The sequence below is a fragment of the Oncorhynchus tshawytscha genome, linkage group LG01 (genome assembly GCF_018296145.1).
Source record: "Oncorhynchus tshawytscha isolate Ot180627B linkage group LG01, Otsh_v2.0, whole genome shotgun sequence".
Lineage (NCBI taxonomy): Eukaryota > Metazoa > Chordata > Actinopteri > Salmoniformes > Salmonidae > Oncorhynchus > Oncorhynchus tshawytscha.
Window position 1 is genome coordinate 46,051,226 of NC_056429.1, and position 19,059 is coordinate 46,070,284.

Sequence of the window (19,059 nt, forward strand, 5' to 3'; positions counted from 1 at the left end):
CTCACACACTCGGTCTCTCTCTCTCACACACACTCAGTCTCTCTCTCTCTCACTACACTCAGTCTCTCTCTCTCTCGTCTCTCTCTCACACACACTCGGTCTCGGTCTCTCTCTCACACTCACACTCTCTCTCTCTCTCACACTTTCAGTCTCTCTCTCTCTCACACTCACACACACTCAGTCTCTCTCTCTCACACACTCAGTCTCTCTCTCTCTCACACACTCAGTCTCTCTCTCTCACACACACTCAGTCTCTCTCTCTCTCTCTCTCACACACTCGGTCTCTCTCTCTCACACACTCAGTCTCTCTCTCACACTCAGTGTCTCTCTCTCTCACACACTCAGTCTCTCTCTCTCACACACTCAGTCTCTCTCTCTCTCTCACACACTCAGTCTCTCTCTCTCACACACTCAGTCTCTCTCTCTCACACACTCAGTCTCTCTCTCTCACACACTCAGTCTCTCTCTCTCACACACTCAGTCTCTCTCTCTCTCTCTCTCTCACACACTCAGTCTCTCTCTCTCACACTCAGTCTCTCTCTCTCTCACACTCAGTCTCTCTCTCTCACACACTCAGTCTCTCTCTCTCACACACTCAGTCTCTCTCTCTCTCACACACTCAGTCTCTCTCTCTCACACACTCAGTCTCTCTCTCTCACACACTCTCTCTCTCGGTCTCTCTCTCACACACTCAGTCTCTCTCTCTCCACACACACTCAGTCTCTCTCTCTCTCACACACTCAGTCTCTCTCTCTCTCACACACTCAGGTCTCTCTCTCTCTCTCTCTCTCTCTCTCTCACACACTCAGTCTCTCTCTCTCTCTCTCTCTCTCTCACACTCAGTCTCTCTCTCTCACACACTCAGTCTCTCTCTCTCTCACACACTCAGTCTCTCTCTCACACACACTCAGTCTCTCTCTCTCACACACTCAGTCTCTCTCTCTCACACACTCAGTGTCTCACACTCTCACACACTCAGTCTCTCTCTCTCACACACTCAGTCTCTCTCTCTCTCTCACACACTCGGTATCTCTCTCTCTCACACACTCGGTATCTCTCTCTCTCTCTCGCTCTCTCTCTCTCTCTCACACACTCGGTCTCTCTCTCTCACACATACACACAGTCTCTCTCTCTCTCTCTCCCTCTCGCGCTCGTTCTCTCTCTCTCACGCTCGTTCTCTCTCTCTCTCTCTCTCTCACGCTCGTTCTCTCTCTCTCTCTCTCACACACTCGGTCTCTCTCTCTCTCACACACTCGGTCTCTCTCTCTCTCACACACTCGGTCTCTCTCTCTCTCACACACTCGGTCTCGGTCTCTCTCTCTCTCTCACAGTCGGTCTCTCTCACACACACTCAGTCTCTCTCTCACACACTCGGTCTCTCTCTCTCACACACTCGGTCTCTCTCTCTCACACTCGGTCTCTCTCTCTCTCACACTCGGTCTCTCTCTCTCTCACACTCGGTCTCTCTCTCTCTCACACTCGGTCTCTCTCTCTCTCACACTCGGTCTCTCTCTCTCTCACACTCGGTCTCTCTCTCTCTCACACTCGGTCTCTCTCTCTCTCACACTCGGTCTCTCTCTCTCTCACACTCGGTCTCTCTGTCTCACACACTCGGTCTCTCTGTCTCTCACACTCGGTCTCTCTCACACACTCGGTCTCTCTCTCTCTCACACACTCGGTCTCCCTCTCTCACACACTCGGTCTCCCTCTCTCACACACTCGGTCTCCCTCTCTCACACACTCGGTCTCCCTCTCTCACACACTCGGTCTCTCTGTCTCTCACACTCGGTCTCTCTCTCTCACACACTCGGTCTCTCTCTCTCTCACACACTCGGTCTCTCTCTCTCTCACACTCGGTCTCTCTCTCTCTCTCTCACACTCGGTCTCTCTCTCTCTCTCTCACACTCGGTCTCTCTCTCTCTCACACTCGGTCTCTCTCTCTCTCGGTCTCTCTCTCTCACACTCGGTCTCTCTGTCTAACACACTCGGTCTCTCTGTCTCTCACACTCGGTCTCTGTCTCTCACACTCGGTCTCTCTGTCTCTCACACTCGGTCTCTCTGTCTCTCATACTCGGTCTCTCTCACACACTCGGTCTCTCTCTCTCACACATTCGGTCTCTCTCACACACTCGGTCTCTCTCTCTCTCACACACTCGGTCTCTCTCTCTCTCACACACTCGGTCTCTCTCTCTCACACACTCGGTCTTTCTCTCACACTCGGTCTTTCTCTCACACTCGGTCTCTCACACTCGGTCTCTCACACTCGGTCTCTCTGTCTCGCACACACTCGGTCTCTCTCTCTCTCTCTCTCACACACTCGGTCTCTCTCTCTCACACACACTTGGTCTCTCACTCTCACACACACTTGGTCTCTCACTCTCACACACACTTGGTCTCTCACTCTCACACACTCGGTCTCTCTCTCTCTCTCTCACACTTGGTCTCTCTCGCTCTCTCACACTTGGTCTCTCTCGCTCTCTCACACTTGGTCTCTCTCACACTCGGTCTCGATCTCTCACACTCGGTCTCTCTCTCTCTCACACTCGATCTCTCTCTCTCTCACACTCGATCTCTCTCTCTCTCACACACACTCGGTCTCTCCCTCTCTCTCTCTCTCTCTCTCTCATACACTCGTCTCTCTCTCTCACACACTCGGTCTCTCTCTCACACACTCGGTCTCTCTCTCTCTCTCACACACTCGGTCTCTCTCACACACACACACAGTCTCTCTCTCTCTCACACACACACTCAGTCTCTCTCTCTCTCTCTCACACACTCAGTCTCTCTCTCTCTCACACACTCAGTCACTCTCTCACACACTCAGTCTCTCTCTCTCACACACTCAGTCTCTCTCTCTCTGTCTCTCTCTCTCTCTCACACTCAGTCTCTCTCTCTCTCACACACTCAGTCTCTCTCTCTCACACACTCAGTCTCTCTCTCTCTCTCACACACTCAGTCTCTCTCTCTCACACACTCAGTCTCTCTCTCTCACACACTCAGTCTCTCTCTCTCACACACTCAGTCTCTCACACACTCAGTCTCTCACACACTCAGTCTCTCTCTCTCACACACACAGTCTCTCTCTCTCACACACACAGTCTCTCTCTCTCACACACACAGTCTCTCTCTCTCACACACACAGTCTCTCTCTCTCACACACTCAGTCTCTCTCTCTCACACACTCAGTCTCTCTCTCTCTCTCTCACACACTCAGTCTCTCTCTCTCTCACACACTCTCTCTCTCTCTCACACACTCAGTCTCTCTCTCTCTCTCTCTCACACACTCAGTCTCTCTCTCTCACACACTCAGTCTCTCTCTCTCACACACTCAGTCTCTCTCTCTCACACACTCAGTGTCTCACACACTCAGTCTCTCTCTCTCACACACTCAGTCTCTCTCTCTCTCTCTCTCACACACTCGGTATCTCTCTCTCTCACACACTCGGTATCTCTCTCTCTCTCTCGCTCTCTCTCTCTCTCTCACACACTCGGTCTCTCTCTCTCACACATACACAGTCTCTCTCTCTCTCTCTCCCTCTCGCGCTCGTTCTCTCTCTCTCACGCTTGTTCTCTCTCTCTCTCTCTCTCACGCTCGTTCTCTCTCTCTCTCTCACACACTCGGTCTCTCTCTCTCTCACATACTCGGTCTCTCTCTCTCTCACACACTCGGTCTCTCTCTCTCTCACACACTCGGTCTCGGTCTCTCTCTCTCACAGTCGGTCTCTCTCACACACACTCAGTCTCTCTCTCACACACTCGGTCTCTCTCTCTCTTACACAGTCGGTCTCTCTCACACACTCAGTCTCTCTCTCTCTCTCACACTCCGTCTCTCTCTCTCACACACTCGGTCTCTCTCTCTCACACACTCGGTCTCTCTCTCTCTCACACACTCGGTCTCTCTCTCTCTCACACACTCGGTCTCTCTCTCTCTCTCACAGTCGGTCTCTCTCACACACACTCAGTCTCTCTCTCACACACTCGGTCTCTCTCTTACACAGTCGGTCTCTCTCACACACTCCGTCTCTCTCTCTCACACACTCGGTCTCTCTCTCTCTCACACACTCCGTCTCTCTCTCTCTCACACACTCGGTCTCTCTCTCTCTCACACACTCCGTCTCTCTCTCTCACACACTCTGTCTCTCTCTCTCACACACTCGGTCTCTCTCTCTCACACACTCGGTCTCACTCACTCTCACACACTCGGTCTCACTCACTCTCACACACTCGGTCTCACTCACTCGGTCTCACTCACTCTCACACACTCGGTCTCACTCACTCTAACACACTTGGTCTCTTTCTGTGGAGTCTGGTCTCACTTACACACAGTCAGAGATGGGGGTTGATGGAGAGTCAAGGTGGCGCGTGGGGATGACATCACAGACTGTGGGCCGGCTGCTTGCCCTGTCCCGGCCTGCGAAGAATGACCCAACGAAAACACAATAACAGAGACAGCCAATCAGAGCTCTGGAAGACACAGGAGAGGGGGGGGGGAAGGGGAGGGACAGAAAGAAGGGTGTAGAAGGAGAGGAGGTAGAGTGCTATGGCCTAGGGGCAGAGGGTAGTAGGGGCAAGGGGTTGATTTGGAATTGTGTGTGAAGGGAAACGGGTTGGGCAGTTGTGTTTTAAGGAGCAGGGGTGTATGGGTGGGAGCATCAGTGCAAATTGATGGGACCAGCCATGCGGAGCCACTCCAATGTGTGTGTGTGTGTGTGTGCGCATGTAAGCACGCATGCTGTAGTGCAGGGACGTTGCTAGGCAACCGTTTCATCGCATCTTAAACGTCTAACCGGGTAGGCACTAGGACCTTGGGGAGGCTGCTGCTGGCGCTAGTGACCGTTAGGTCTACTTGTAGCTAACATTTTGGCTACTTCTGTGGCTTGAGACTGCTAGCTAACAGTAAACAGACAGGAAAAGGCTCTGACAGGACGGATTCATGCAGATAGGCTACGATGTGAATTTGTGGTAACTTAGAGAGTATTCGCTACTATAGACTTTGGTCATAATCATAGCTTTGTTAACCAACACGTTTTTATGTGAGGCTGCCTGTAAGTTACAGTGTAACTGACGTTACGAGCTAGCTAATGGTAACGTTAACGGTGTCTTAAAATCGTCATAAGTTGTTGCGATGATATCTAATTAACGTTGTATTTAATGTAGTTTTGCCATCTGTGCCAGGCTATAAATGAGACAGATGACGTAACATCATGCACATATATTTTCATACTCAACTTCTTTCATTCAGTAGGCCATTGCAAAACAATTAAATCAGTAGGTCATGTGTAGAAAAGGTGACATAGTGTTGATCTCAATGTCATTGTATTATCCTCAATTTCCCATAGCAACGATTAAAACATTCCCTAACCAGAAACCGTGGATTGATGGCAGCATTCGTGTGAAACTGAAGGCACGAACCACTGCTTTTAATCAGGGCAAGGTGTCTGGTAACATGACTGAATACAAACAGTGCAGCTATTCCCTCCGCAAGGCTATCAAACAAGCTAAGCGCCAGTACAGAGACAAAGTAGAATCTCAATTCAACGGCTCAGACACAAGAGGTATGTGGCAGGGTCTACAGTCAATCACGGACTACAGGAAGAAACCCAGCCCAGTCACGGACCAGGATGTCTTGCTCCCAGGCAGACTAAATAACTTTTTTGCCCGCTTTGAGGACAATACAGTGCCACTGACACAGCCTGCAACGGAATCATGCGGTCTCTCCTTCACTGCAGCCGAAGTGAGTAAGACATTTAAACGTGTTAACCCTCGCAAGGCTGCAGGCCCAGACGGCATCCCCAGCCGCGCCCTCAGAGCATGCGCAGACCAGCTGGCCGGTGTGTTTACGGACATATTCAACCAATCCCTATACCAGTCTGCTGTTCCCACATGCTTCAAGAGGGCCACCATTGTTCCTGTTCCCAAGAAAGCTAAGGTAACTGAGCTAAACGACTACCGCCCCGTAGCACTCACATCCGTCATCATGAAGTGCTTTGAGAGACTAGTCAAGGACCATATCACCTCCACCCTACCTGACACCCTTGACCCACTCCAATTTGCTTACCGCCCAAATAGGTCCACAGACGATGCAATCTCAACCACACTGCACACTGCCCTAACCCATCTGGACAAGAGGAATACCTATGTGAGAATGCTGTTCATCGACTACAGCTCGGCATTCAACACCATAGTACCCTCCAAGCTCGTCATCAAGCTCGAGACCCTGGGTCTCGACCCCGCCCTGTGCAACTGGGTACTGGACTTCCTGACGGGCCGCCCCCAGGTGGTGAGGGTAGGCAACAACATCTCCTCCCCGCTGATCCTCAACACTGGGGCCCCACAAGGGTGCGTTCTGAGCCCCCTCCTGTACTCCCTGTTCACCCACGACTGCGTGGCCATGCACGCCTCCAACTCAATCATCAAGTTTGCGGACGACACAACAGTGGTAGGCTTGATTACCAACAACGACGAGACGGCCTACAGGGAGGAGGTGAGGGCCCTCGGAGTGTGGTGTCAGGAAAATAACCTCACACTCAACGTCAACAAAACTAAGGAGATGATTGTGGACTTCAGGAAACAGCAGAGGGAACACCCCCATCCACATCGATGGAACAGTAGTGGAGAGGGTAGCAAGTTTTAAGTTCCTCGGCATACACATCACAGACAAACTGAATTGGTCCACTCACACAGACAGCATCGTGAGGAAGGCGCAGCAGCGCCTCTTCAACCTCAGGAGGCTGAAGAAATTCGGCTTGTCACCAAAAGCACTCACAAACTTCTACAGATGCACAATCGAGAGCATCCTGGCGGGCTGTATCACCGCCTGGTATGGCAACTGCACCGCCCTCAACCGTAAGGCTCTCCAGAGGGTAGTGAGGTCTGCACAACGCATCACCGGGGGCAAACTACCTGCCCTCCAGGACACCTACACCACCCGATGCTACAGGAAGGCCATAAAGATCATCAAGGACATCAACCACCCGAGCCACTGCCTGTTCACCCCGCTGTCATCCAGAAGGCGAGGTCAGTACAGGTGCATCAAAGCTGGGACCGAGAGACTGAAAAACAGCTTCTATCTCAAGGCCATCAGACTGTTAAACAGCCACCACTAACATTGAGTGGCTACTGCCAACACACTGTCAATGACACTGACTCTACTCCAGCCACTTTAATCATGGGAATTGATGGGAAATGATGTAAATATATCACTAGCCACTTTAAACAATGCTACCTTATATAATGTTACTTACCCTACATTGTTCATCTCATATGCATACGTTGATACTGTACTCTATATCATCGACTGCATCCTTATGTAATACATGTATCACTAGCCACTTTAACTATGCCACTTGGTTTACATACTTATCTCATATGTATATACTGTACTCGATATCATCTACTGTATCTTGCCTATGCTGCTCTGTACCATCACTCATTCATATATCCTTATGTACATATTCTTTATCCCCTTACACTGTGTATAAGACAGTAGTTTTTTTTGGAATTGTTAGTTAGATTACTTGCTCGTTATTACTGCATTGTCGGAACTAGAAGCACAAGCATTTCGCTACACTCGCATTAACATCTGCTAACCATGTGTATGTGACAAATAAGATTTGATTTGATTTGATTTGATTTGGAATTTCTCAACGGTAGGCTAGCTAACGACTAACGTTAGATGGATATACGGAAATTATTCAAAAGAGGCAGTGCCAGATTTTATTCCCAATTATTTTCCAGTTATTTTTATTTTGTTTAGCTCATTAGTTGAATTAAATTTTGTTCCATTGTGGATGATACCGTTTAAGATGTTCCATGTGTCTGAATTATTGGGTAATTTTTTTTGCAACAATTAACAAAAGGGTGACATTTCAATGAAGATATTTTTCTATTGGTATAATATGACCTGCATGTCTTGTCATTTCTCACTCTCTCAAAATAAAATCCCCAAAGTATCGTGGCTACATAGTACAGCCATTTTTGCACCTTTTGTTGGTGTTGGATGGATGGGGACAGAGTGGACTTTAATTTTTTCATTTGGAGAGAATTTAAGCCATATTAGATCAATGTCTAACACAAACTATGAGACAGATATACTTTTAGCCAACCTTGACCAAAAATAACCTTATTTTGATAGATTTTGCACCCGTTATTACTCTAAAAATACATGATGAAAAGACGTTTTGGGGCCATAAAAATCCTGGGGGTATGCCCAGACCCCCTAAAAGTGGCTTAGCCCCCTATCCATTAATCTCTAGTGACGTCCCTGCTGTAGTGGACACAGCATGAGGATGCAAAGCAGCTAGTCTTATGTTATAATGACATTGGCAGAAACATCATGCAGTGGCCATGTTTTAGCACACACAACATTACTTATGGCCTGTACACACACACACACACACACACACACACACACACACACACACACACACACACACACACGATTTTCAATGGGATGACACACACGCACACTGTATCGATTCACTGGCGTAATAGCATAGTGTAAGCCAATCATAATGCATAAAACACATACACCAGACATACAACATACATACAACACCCAAGACTTGCCTTTAGAGGCCAGTGTAAACCCAGTGCAGTTTCATCCTAGTGGAACATCCTGTGACCTTTCACTCCTGACCTGTTACCTGGCTGCCGGACGGCGGTGGCTCCCACAAAGCTGATGAGGGTGACATCCGAGGCACCCCCAGACTCCAGGGGGATTGGGTGAACCCGGAAGTGCTCCAGCATGTCGAATATGGACTGGAACCACAGGTGCTGTACCCGGCACTGGCCGTCCTCGTTCAGAGACAGACGCAGGTGCTGCAGGGGACAGAGAGAAGGGAGAGAGAGGGAGGGAAGAGAAGTATGGAGAGAGAGAGTTGAAAAGGGAGGTATGGGGGAGAGAGAGAGAATGAGAAGGGGGATAAAGGGAAGGAGTAGAAGGGGGAGAGACAAAAGAAGGGAGAAGAGAGGGGTATATGGGTTAGCCTTGGATGCAACTTAGGTGTGATCTCGCTCTCTGTGGCCGATGTGAGCAAAACGTTTCAACAGGTTAACAATCACAAGGCCGATGGGCCAGATGGAATACCACTGCGCGTCCTCAAAGACTGCGCAGACCTCGTTCCAGTCTGTCCTCCCAACATGTTTCAAGCTGACCACCATTTTCACCGTTCCAAAGAGCTCCAAAGTAACCTGCCTAAATGACTATCACCCTGTGTCACACGCATCTGTAATTATCACGTGCTTTGAAAGGCTGGTCGTGACAAACATCAACATCATCATCCCAGACACCCTAAACCCACTCCAATACACAGATGACACAATCTCAATTGCACTTCACACTGCCGGAGGGGAAATAACTATGTGAGAATGGGCTACAGCTCAACGTTCAACACCATAGTCCCCTCCAAGCTCATCACCAAGCTAAAGACCCTGGGACTGAACCCCTCCCTCTGCAACTGGATCCTGGACTTCCTGACGGACCGGCCCCAGGTGGTGAGGTTAGGCAACAGCACCTCTACCATGCTGACCCTCAACACGGGGGCCCCTCAGGGGTGTGTACTTAGTCCCCTCCTGTACTCCCTGATCAACCACGACTGTATGGCCACGCACGACTAAAAAACAAACAACAAGATTGCTAAGGAGCTGATCGTGGACTACAAGAGAAAGAGGGGCGAGCACGTCCCCCATCCATCAGGCTGTTGCGAAGTGGGTCGAGAACTTCAAGTTCCTTGGTGCTATCGAGAGCATTTTGACTGACTGCATCACCGCTTGATATGGCAAATGCACAAAGCGCTACAGAGGGCGTTGCGGACAGCCCAGTACATCACTGGGGCCAAACTCCCTGCCATCCAGGACCTCTAAACCAGACAAGTGTCCGAGGAAGGCCGGAAAAATTGCTAAAGACTCCAGCCACCAAAGTCATAGACTGTTCTCTCTGCTAACCATCCAGCAAACAGTATCAGAACATTGGCTCTCGGACGAACAGGCTCAGAGAAAGCTTTTACCCCCAAGCCATAACACTGCTAAATAGCCGGACATTATTTGCAAAAAATAGTCAAATAATGGTACCCAAACTAACTGCAATGCCTGTATCATGACTCGTTTTACTGTGGATATCGATACCTTGTACCTGTCTCCTCCAGCATCTTCACAAGGTCCTTTGCTGTTGTTCTGGGATTGATTTGCACTTTTCGCACAGAAGTACGTTCATCTCTAGGAGACAGAAAGCGTCTCCTTCCTGAGCGGTATGACGGCTGCGAGGTCCCAAGGAGTTTATACTTGCAAACTATTGTTTGTACAGATGAACGTGGTACCTTCAGGCATTTGGAAATTGCTCCCAAGAATGAACCAGACTTGTGGAGGTCTACAATTTTCTTTCTGAGGTCTTGGCTGATTTCTTTTGATTTTCCAATGATGTCAAGCAAAGAGGCACTGAGTTTGAAGGTAGGCCTTAAAATACATCCACAGGTACACCTCCAATTGACTCAAATGATGTCAGTTAGCCTATCAGAAGCATCTAAAGCCATTTCATCATTTTCTGAAATTTTCCAGGCTGTTTAAAGGCACAGTCAACTTAGTGTATGTAAACTTCTGACCCAATGGAATTGTGATACAGTGAATTCATCTGTAAACAATTGTTGGAAAAATGACCTGTGTCATGTAAAAACTAGATGTCCTAACTGACTTGCCTAAACTATAGTTTGTTGAAAAGAAATTTGTGGAGTGGTTGAAAAACAAGTTTTAATGACTCCAACCTAAGTGTATGTAAACTTCCGACTTCAACTGTATATATTAACTAAGCAAAGAAAGAAACGTCCTCTCACTGTCAACTTAACATGTGTAAATATTTGTATGGCCATAAGATTCAACAACTGAGACCTAAACTGAACAATTTCCACAGACATGTGACGAACAGAAATTAAATAATATGTCCCTGAACAAAGTGTGATCAAAATCAAAAGTAACAGTCAGTATCTGGTGTGGCAACCAGCTGCAGTAAGTACTGCAGTGCATCTCCTCCTCATGGACTGCACCAGATTTGCCAGTTATTGTGAGATGTTACCCCACTCTTCCACCAAGGCACCTGCCAGTTCCCGGACATTTCTGGGGCGAATGGCCCAAGCCCTCACCCTCCGATCCAACAGGTCCCAGACGTGCTCAATGGGATTGAGATCTGGGCTCTTCGCTGGCCATGGCAGAACACTGACATTCCTGTCTTGCAGGAAATCACGCACAGAACGAGCAGTATGGCTGGTGGCATTGTCATGCTGGAGGGTCATGTCAGGATGAGCCTGCAGGAAGGGTGCCACATGAGAGAGGAGGATGTCTTCCCTGTAACGCACAGCATTGAGATTGCCTGCAATGACAACAAGCTCAGTCCAATGATGCTGTGACACACCGCCCCAGACCATGATGGACCCTCCACCTCCAAATCGATCCCGCTCCAGAGCACAGGCCTCGGTGTAACGCTAATTTCTTCGGCGATAAACTAGAATCCGACCATCCCCCCTGGTGAGTCAAAACCGCTACTCATCAGTGAAGAGCAGTTTTTGCCAGTCCTGTCTGGTTCAGCGACGGTGGGTTTGTGCCCATAGGCGACGTCGTTACCGGTGATGTCTGGTGAGGACCTGCCTTACAACAGGCCTACAAGCCCTCAGTCCAGCCTTTCTCAGCCTATTGCGGACAGTCTGAGCACTGTTGGAGGGATCGTGCGTTCCTGGTGTAACTCGGGCAGTTGTTGTTGCCATCCTGTACCTGTCCCGCATGTGTGATGTTCGGATGTACCGATCCTGTGCAGGTGTTGTTACATTTTTTTTACAGCATTTCACAGTAAAGTCCACACCAGCTGTACTTGGTGCGTGTGATAAATCAAATCTGATTTGATTTGACACACTCTCCCTCTCCCGTCTCTTGTACCTTGGCCTTGCCCTGGAAGTTGAAGGTGAGGACGTACTCCCCGCGGCGCGTCTCGCTCTGGCGCACAAGGAAGACGCCGTGGCTGGCCATACCCCCCGCCAGCACCAGCTGGGCCGCCTTGAGGCGCGACAACGTCCCGTGGAACCACTGGCACTCGCTCAGAGGGTGCTCCACCGCCTCCACCACGTCTGAGAACAGGAAGGAGCCTGGGAGGTGAGGAGGGATGAGGGGAAGGATGGATGAGGGGAGGAGGGATTTGGGGAGTGATGAAAAGATTAGACAAAAAAAGGACTTGCTCTGTACATTCTGGTGTGTATGTGTGTTTGTGCAAGCGTTTGCGTGTGTGAACTGCGTAAGTAGCAGCCTTCACCTGTGGCATCTGGCGTCTCCGCAAATGGTGTGCCCAGGCCGGCTCCGCCCCCACGTCCGTCTGATTCGTCCAGAGGGGCGCGGGGCGGTAACTCTGGGGGGCGTGGGTCCATCAGCGGGGAAGAGCCGCCCACACCTCCATAACACACTGCAACAGGACAGAAGCAAAATCATCAGTCTTATTATTTAAGCAGACGTCTTATTTTTGTACTTTCAAATAGCAACGGAACGTTGGACACAGTTAAAACAACATTTGTCGTCTCGCTTTCTGTATCAGGTGTTAAGTGTTCTAACTATATATTTGTAAAGCTGCAAAAAAAAATGGTGAAACACAGGGAAATCGTCACACAACAATCCCAAATGGGCTCCTAGATCCTATCCCGTGCAGTCATATTTGAAAAGATGGGATAGGTTAGGAATATGGTAGATCCTCACCTTATGCTACATGTCTACTGTTTGTAGGTTCTTACAGATTAAGTGTCTAAGGCAGTGGTCACCAACCTTTTCTGAGCCACGTTGACTTTCAAAATCGCATGCCGAGATCTACAGCGCAGAACTGTTTCTAAACATCTTTTTTTTTATGTAACCCTATGCAACATTTACCAAATAAAAACAGTTCTGTATGAATGAGGTTTATTGCAGTCGGCCTGTAATGGAGGCCACCCAAGCGGTGGAAGTTTCAGTAAGGAGGCAGACACTTCGATACGGGGCAAACTTAGAATGAGGTTGTTTATTTACAGCGGTGAGTTAAAGCCACCGGAAAACTGTACACTATGTACAAACAAAAATAACAAAACATAACAAAAACTGGACAGGGCCATAAACTGGAAAATGTATCAAATAATAAGTTGAGCTCCAAAGAAACCAAGCTTCAATCAATAATTGAAAATATAGCATTCAACCAGCATGGCAACCTTACCCTTGTCCTATCTGGCCAACAATGAAATGGCCGAGTTTCAAGTACAATTCCCATCAGGTCTCACCTTGGACCTTACCATTTTAGACCAATCACAAATCAATGGTAACAATTATTTTACATAAAGGCCTGAACAGCACAATAAACATATACAAAAAACAAAAAAATAAACGCAACATGTAAAGTGTTGGTCCCATTTCTTGAGCTGAAAAAAAAAATCCCATGTTCAAGAAAAGGCTTATTTCTCTAAAATGTTTTGCACAATTAGTACCCTATCAGTGAGAATTTCTCCTTTGCCAAGATAAACCATCCACCTGACAGGTGTGGCATATCAAAAAGCTGATTAAACAGTATGATCATTACACAGGTGAACCTTGTGCTGGGGACAATAAATTGTCACAACACAATGTCACAGACGTCTCAAGCTGAGGGAGCATGCAATTGGCTTGCTGACTGCAGGAATGTCCACCAGAGCTGTTTACAGAGAATGTCATGTTCATTTCTCTACCATAAGCTGCCTCCAACACCTCTACATCCGGCTTCTTCATCTGCGGGATCATCTGAAACCAACCACGCGGGCAACTGATGAAACTGTGGGTTAGCACAACCAAAGAATTTCTGCACAACCTGTCAGAACCCGTCTAAGGGAAGCTCATCTGCATGCTTGTTGTCCTCACCAGGGTCTTGATCCGACTGCAATGGGCAAATGCTCACCTTCGATGGCCACTGGAGAAGTGTGCTCTTCACGGATGAAACCCAGTTTTAACTGTACCGGGCAGATGGCAAACAGCGTGTATGGCGTCGTATGGGCGAGCAGTTTGCCTCAGCGTCAGATGCCATGGCGTCGTTGTGAACAGAGTGCTCCATGGTGGCGGTGGGGTTATGGTATGGGCAGGGTAAGCTACAAACAATGAAGACAATTGCATTTTATTGATGGCAATTTGAATGCACAGATATACTGTGACGAGATCCTTAGACGAGATCCTGAGGCCCATTGTCGTGCCATTCATCCGCCGCCATCACCTCATGTTTCAGCATGATAATGCACAGCCCCATGTCGCAGGCTCTGTACACAAATCCAGAAAGATGAAAATTTCCCCTTTCTTCCATGACCTGCATACTCACCAGACATGTCACCCACTGAACATATTTGGGATGCTCTGGACCGACGTGTACAACAGCGTGTTCCAGTTCCCTCCAATATCCAGCAACTTCGCACATCATTGAAGAGGAGTGGAACAACATTCCACAGGACACAATCAACAGTCTGATCAACTCTGCAAAGGAGATGTGTCTCGCTGCATGCAGCAAATGGTGGTCACACCAGATACTGACTGGTTTTCTGATCTGTGACCAACAGATGCATATCTGTATTCCCAGTCATGTGAAATCCATAGATTACGGCCTAATGAATTCATTTCAATTGACTGATTGCCTTATATGAACTGTAACTAAGTAAAATCTTTTAAATGGTTGCATTCATATTTTTGTTCAGTGTATTTAGGCAATGAATCAAATATTCCTAAATACAAATACATTTCAATAAATTGTGCAGGACCCTGCATAAAGCATACACCCCCTGGTATTCAACCACATACTGGAACCCTGGATAATTAGAGCTCCTGAACACAGTTCTGTTTGACAATCTAATACTGTAACCACCAATGAGGTGGAAGAGGACAGAATATCCCGAAAATGTGATTGTGATAGCAGCAGGGGCTGCTTGATGGTGGTGAGATGAGACACGCGGTAAGATGGCAGACATGAAAGAAAGAAAAAGTGGACTATCTCCTGAGTGAATATGGACTGGAGGATCTCACAGAATGTTTGGAAGAGCTTGAGGAGGAAATTGAACGTGACAAGAGTGAGGATGAATTAACTGTGGTGGCAGGTGCAGGGATGACTGCTGAGAAGAAAATGAGTATAGAAGGGAAGCAGTGCGGTGAGGAAGGTCGGCGTCAAGTCCATCAGAAACCCTTGTCCTGAGGATGATAAGGATGATTCTGGCCCAGTGGGAGTGAGATTTTGTAGAGCGAATGGATCCTTGTATTTTGGCTGATCCGTATGTGGCGTCAGGTTGGGGACTGTTTAGTTGTTGAAGGTAACTCGGAGTGGACTCGTGATGATTTATTGCATTTCCTCCACCCAGAGGGAGTGGGCGCTCCGGATTAGCATTAAGTGTTGAGGAGGAGCAGTTGAAATTGAAGATTCCCCCCGGTGTCTAACGCCCGCCGTTTGGTGAGTGGTAGATCCAGTGGGGATCACCGAGCGTGGGGAAACGGAGAAGACATTGTCTGTCATGCTGAGTTTTGATGCAGAGTCTTGGCCAGATAAGGTCGTGGAAGGAAGTGTCAATTAACCCCATGAGAGCTTTTGTTCCCGAAAATACAACAGTGTTAAAGGTGTCAAGTCTATGGGCCATGTCGCAGCAGTGTGTCGGAGGGAGATGCCTAGATCTGAGAAGTGTGCAGGCGGGCATGAGACGAAGCAATGCGTGGTATCGGTGGAGAAAGTCATGTGTGTGTTAAGTTGTGGGGGGTGGTCATGAGGCTGGAGATCGGAGGTGTCCGGTGAGAGAACGGGAGATTCAGGTTGCCAGGGTTAGAGTAGTACAGAAAGTGTCATATGCTGAAGCAGTAACATAAGAAAAGGCAGATAAGAAACATTAAATGCAGCGCAACAAAACAAATGATTGCTGCCAAAACCAAAATGAGAATGCCGGCTGAACTCACAACCTGCGTTTCTCTCCACAGGCTACATCGGCAGCACCAAAAGGACAAGGCATCATACACATACTGTATTCAATAAAGAAATGTGCATTTCATAAACCCACAAACCGTTTCCATGTCTGGTTGTATCTGCATCTGATGGTCAGTCTCAGCGGATGGAGGGGAGAGAGAGAGCAGCAGAGGGTCCTCCTCTCACGGTCCCTCAATCTCTCCTTTTCCTCCGGTGAGACTGACCAGAGAGAGGGGGACACAGTCTGATGACCAACCCCGAGTTGCACCACATTATTTCTGCCTCATGCACAAATTCATGTTGTTCCTATGACCAGAGAAAGTTAAATATTAGTCTGCATTAGAATAGACACGACGAGCCTTTAATAATAAAAACGCAAGGCCCATCGATACACTTGGCTACTCGTTCACTGCAGCTGCAGTGCTGGTTCTAAGTGTGAGTGTAAGTAGGAAGAAGTGCGTTTGATGTTTGTTTTTTTAAGTGTTGAATTACACTGCTCCAAAAAAAAAAGGGAACACGTCCCTAGGAGGGGTGCGTCACTTGAGTGGGTTGAGTCACTGATGTGATCTTCCTGTCTGGGTTGGCGCCCCCCCTTGGGTTGTGCCGTGGCGGAGATCTTTGTGGGCTATACTCGGCCTTGTCTCAGGATGGTAAGTTGGTGGTTGAAGATATCCCTCTAGTGGTGTGGGGGCTGTGTTTTGGCAAAGTGGGTGGGGTTATATCCTTCCTGTTTGGCCCTGTCCAGGGGTGCCCTCGGATGGGGCCACAGTGTCTCCTGACCCCTCCTGTCTCAGCCTCCAGTATTTATGCTGCAGTAGTTTATGTGTCGGGGGGCTAGGGTCAGTTTGTTATATCTGGAGTACTTCTCCTGTCCTTTTCGGTGTCCTGTGTGAATTTAAGTGTGCTCTTTCTAACTCTCTCTTTCTCTCTTTCTTTCTCTCTCTCGGAGGACCTGAGCCCTAGGACCATGCCTCAGGACTACCTGACATGATGACTCCTTGCTGTCCCCAGTCCACCTGGCCGTGCTGCTGCTCCAGTTTCAACTGTTCTGCCTTATTATTATTTGACCATGCTGGTCATTTATGAACATTTGAACATCATGGCCATGTTCTGTTATAATCTCCACCCAGCACAGCCAGAAGAGCACTGGCCACCCCATATAGCCTGGTTCCTCTCTAGGTTTCTTCATAGGTTTTGGCCTTTCTAGGGAGTTTTTTCTAGCCACCGTGCTTCTACACCTGCATTGCTTGCTGTTTGGGGTTTTAGGCTGGGTTTCTGTACAGCACTTTGAGATATCAGCTGATGTACGAAGGGCTATATAAATACATTTGATTTGATTTAAGAACACATTCTTACTTTCAATGACGGTGGGTTAACTGCCTCATTCAGGGGCAGAACGACAGATTTTCACCTTGTCAGCTGGGGGGATCCAATCTTGCAATTTTACAGTTAACTAGTCCAACGCAATAACGACCTGCCTCCCTCTCGTTGCACTCCACAAGGAGACTAGTCCAACACTCTTACCACCTGATTACATTGCACTCCACGAGGAGACTGCCTGTTAGGCGAATGCAGTAAGCCAAGGTAATTTGCTAGCTAGCATTAAACTTATCTTATAAAAAACAATCAATCATAATCACATGGTTGATAATATTACTAGATATTATCTAGCGTGTCCTGCGTTGCATATAATCTGACTGAGCATACAAGCATACAAGTATCTAAGTATCTGACTGAGCGGTGGTAGGCAGAAACAGGCGCGTAAACATTCATTCAAACAGTACTTCCGTGCGTTTTGCCAGCAGCTCTTCATTGTGCATCAAGCATTGCGCTGTTTATGACTTCAAGCCTTTCAACTCCCGAGATGAGGCTGGTGTAACCCGAAGTGAAATGGCTAGCTAGTTAGCGCGCGCTAATAGCGTTTCAAACGTCACTCGCTCTGAGCCTTCTAGTAGTTGATCCCCTTGCTCTGCATGGGTAACGCTGCTTCGATGGTGGCTGTTGTCGTTGTGTTGCTGGTTCGAGCCCAGGGAGGAGCGAGGAGAGGGACGGAAGCTATACTGTTACACTGGCAATACTAAAGTGCCTATAAGAACATCTAATAGTCAAAGGTTAATGAAATACAAATGGATTAGAGGGAAATAGTCCTAGAATTCCTATAATAACTACAAGCTAAAACTTCTTACCTGGGAATATTGAAGACTCCTGTTAAAAGGAACCCCCAGCTTTCATATGTTCTCATGTTCTGAGCAAGGAACTGAAACGTTAGCTTTCTTACATAGCACATATTGCACTTTTACTTTCTTCTCCAACACTTTGTTTTTGCATTTTTTAAACCAAATTGAATATGTTTCATTATTTATTTGAGGCTAAATTGATTTTATTGATGTATTATATTAAGTTAAAATAAGTGTTCCTTCAGTATTGGGAGCTACCGATTGGCCAGCGCAGTAGGCACACTTGATTTAGCTCTACAGGTCTGCTGGGTAGGCAGAGTTTGTTCCTTCAGACAAACGAAATGGTTCAAAATGGGAACACTTTGCCTTTGTAATTGTCATTATTACAAATACGTTGTAAAAAAAAATATATATATTATAAATCGGCTGATTAATCGCTATCGGCTTTTTTGGTCCTCCAATAATTTGTTTTATAGAATATGGAAAATAGATTGCCATGTTGGCAGTTTTATTTTTTTCTCGGTATCGGTATTGAAAAATCATTATCGGTCGACCTCTATTTAGGATAGTATCAAACGTTATTGTGGGACCGTGGAAGCTGCTGGAACGGTGATTTGAGCTACCGATTGGCCAGCGCAGTAGGCACACTTGATTTAGCTCTACAGGTCTGCCGGGTAGGCAGAGTTTGTTCCTTCAGACAAACAAAATGGTTCAAAATGGGAACACTTTGCCTACCCAGCACACAGGGCAGCTGAATCAAGTGCATTTACCACCAACAGCTCAAGGCAACAAAAAAAAATTAAAAAGAGGAGCGCAAAGAAATGTTCGGCGATCGACTAGGAATACCTAGTTGACTACGACTGCGATTGACTGGTTGGTATATACTGGTCTAAGAGTAGTGGCTTGGGGAGGTGTCAAGGGGTCGATTTGGGATTTGGC

General features: G+C 47.7%; 1 protein-coding gene across 1 annotated transcript in view; it reads right to left on the reverse strand.

The window, feature by feature from the left end:
* The window catches only part of sh2b1 (SH2B adaptor protein 1), a 49,244-nt gene that overhangs the window by 24,328 nt on the left and 5,857 nt on the right, over positions 1–19,059 (reverse strand). Inside the window, 4 exon segments of the mRNA XM_042321980.1 lie at positions 4,321–4,411; positions 8,646–8,820; positions 11,920–12,125; positions 12,290–12,436. Of these exon segments, the coding sequence (XP_042177914.1) occupies positions 4,321–4,411; positions 8,646–8,820; positions 11,920–12,125; positions 12,290–12,436 (619 nt within the window).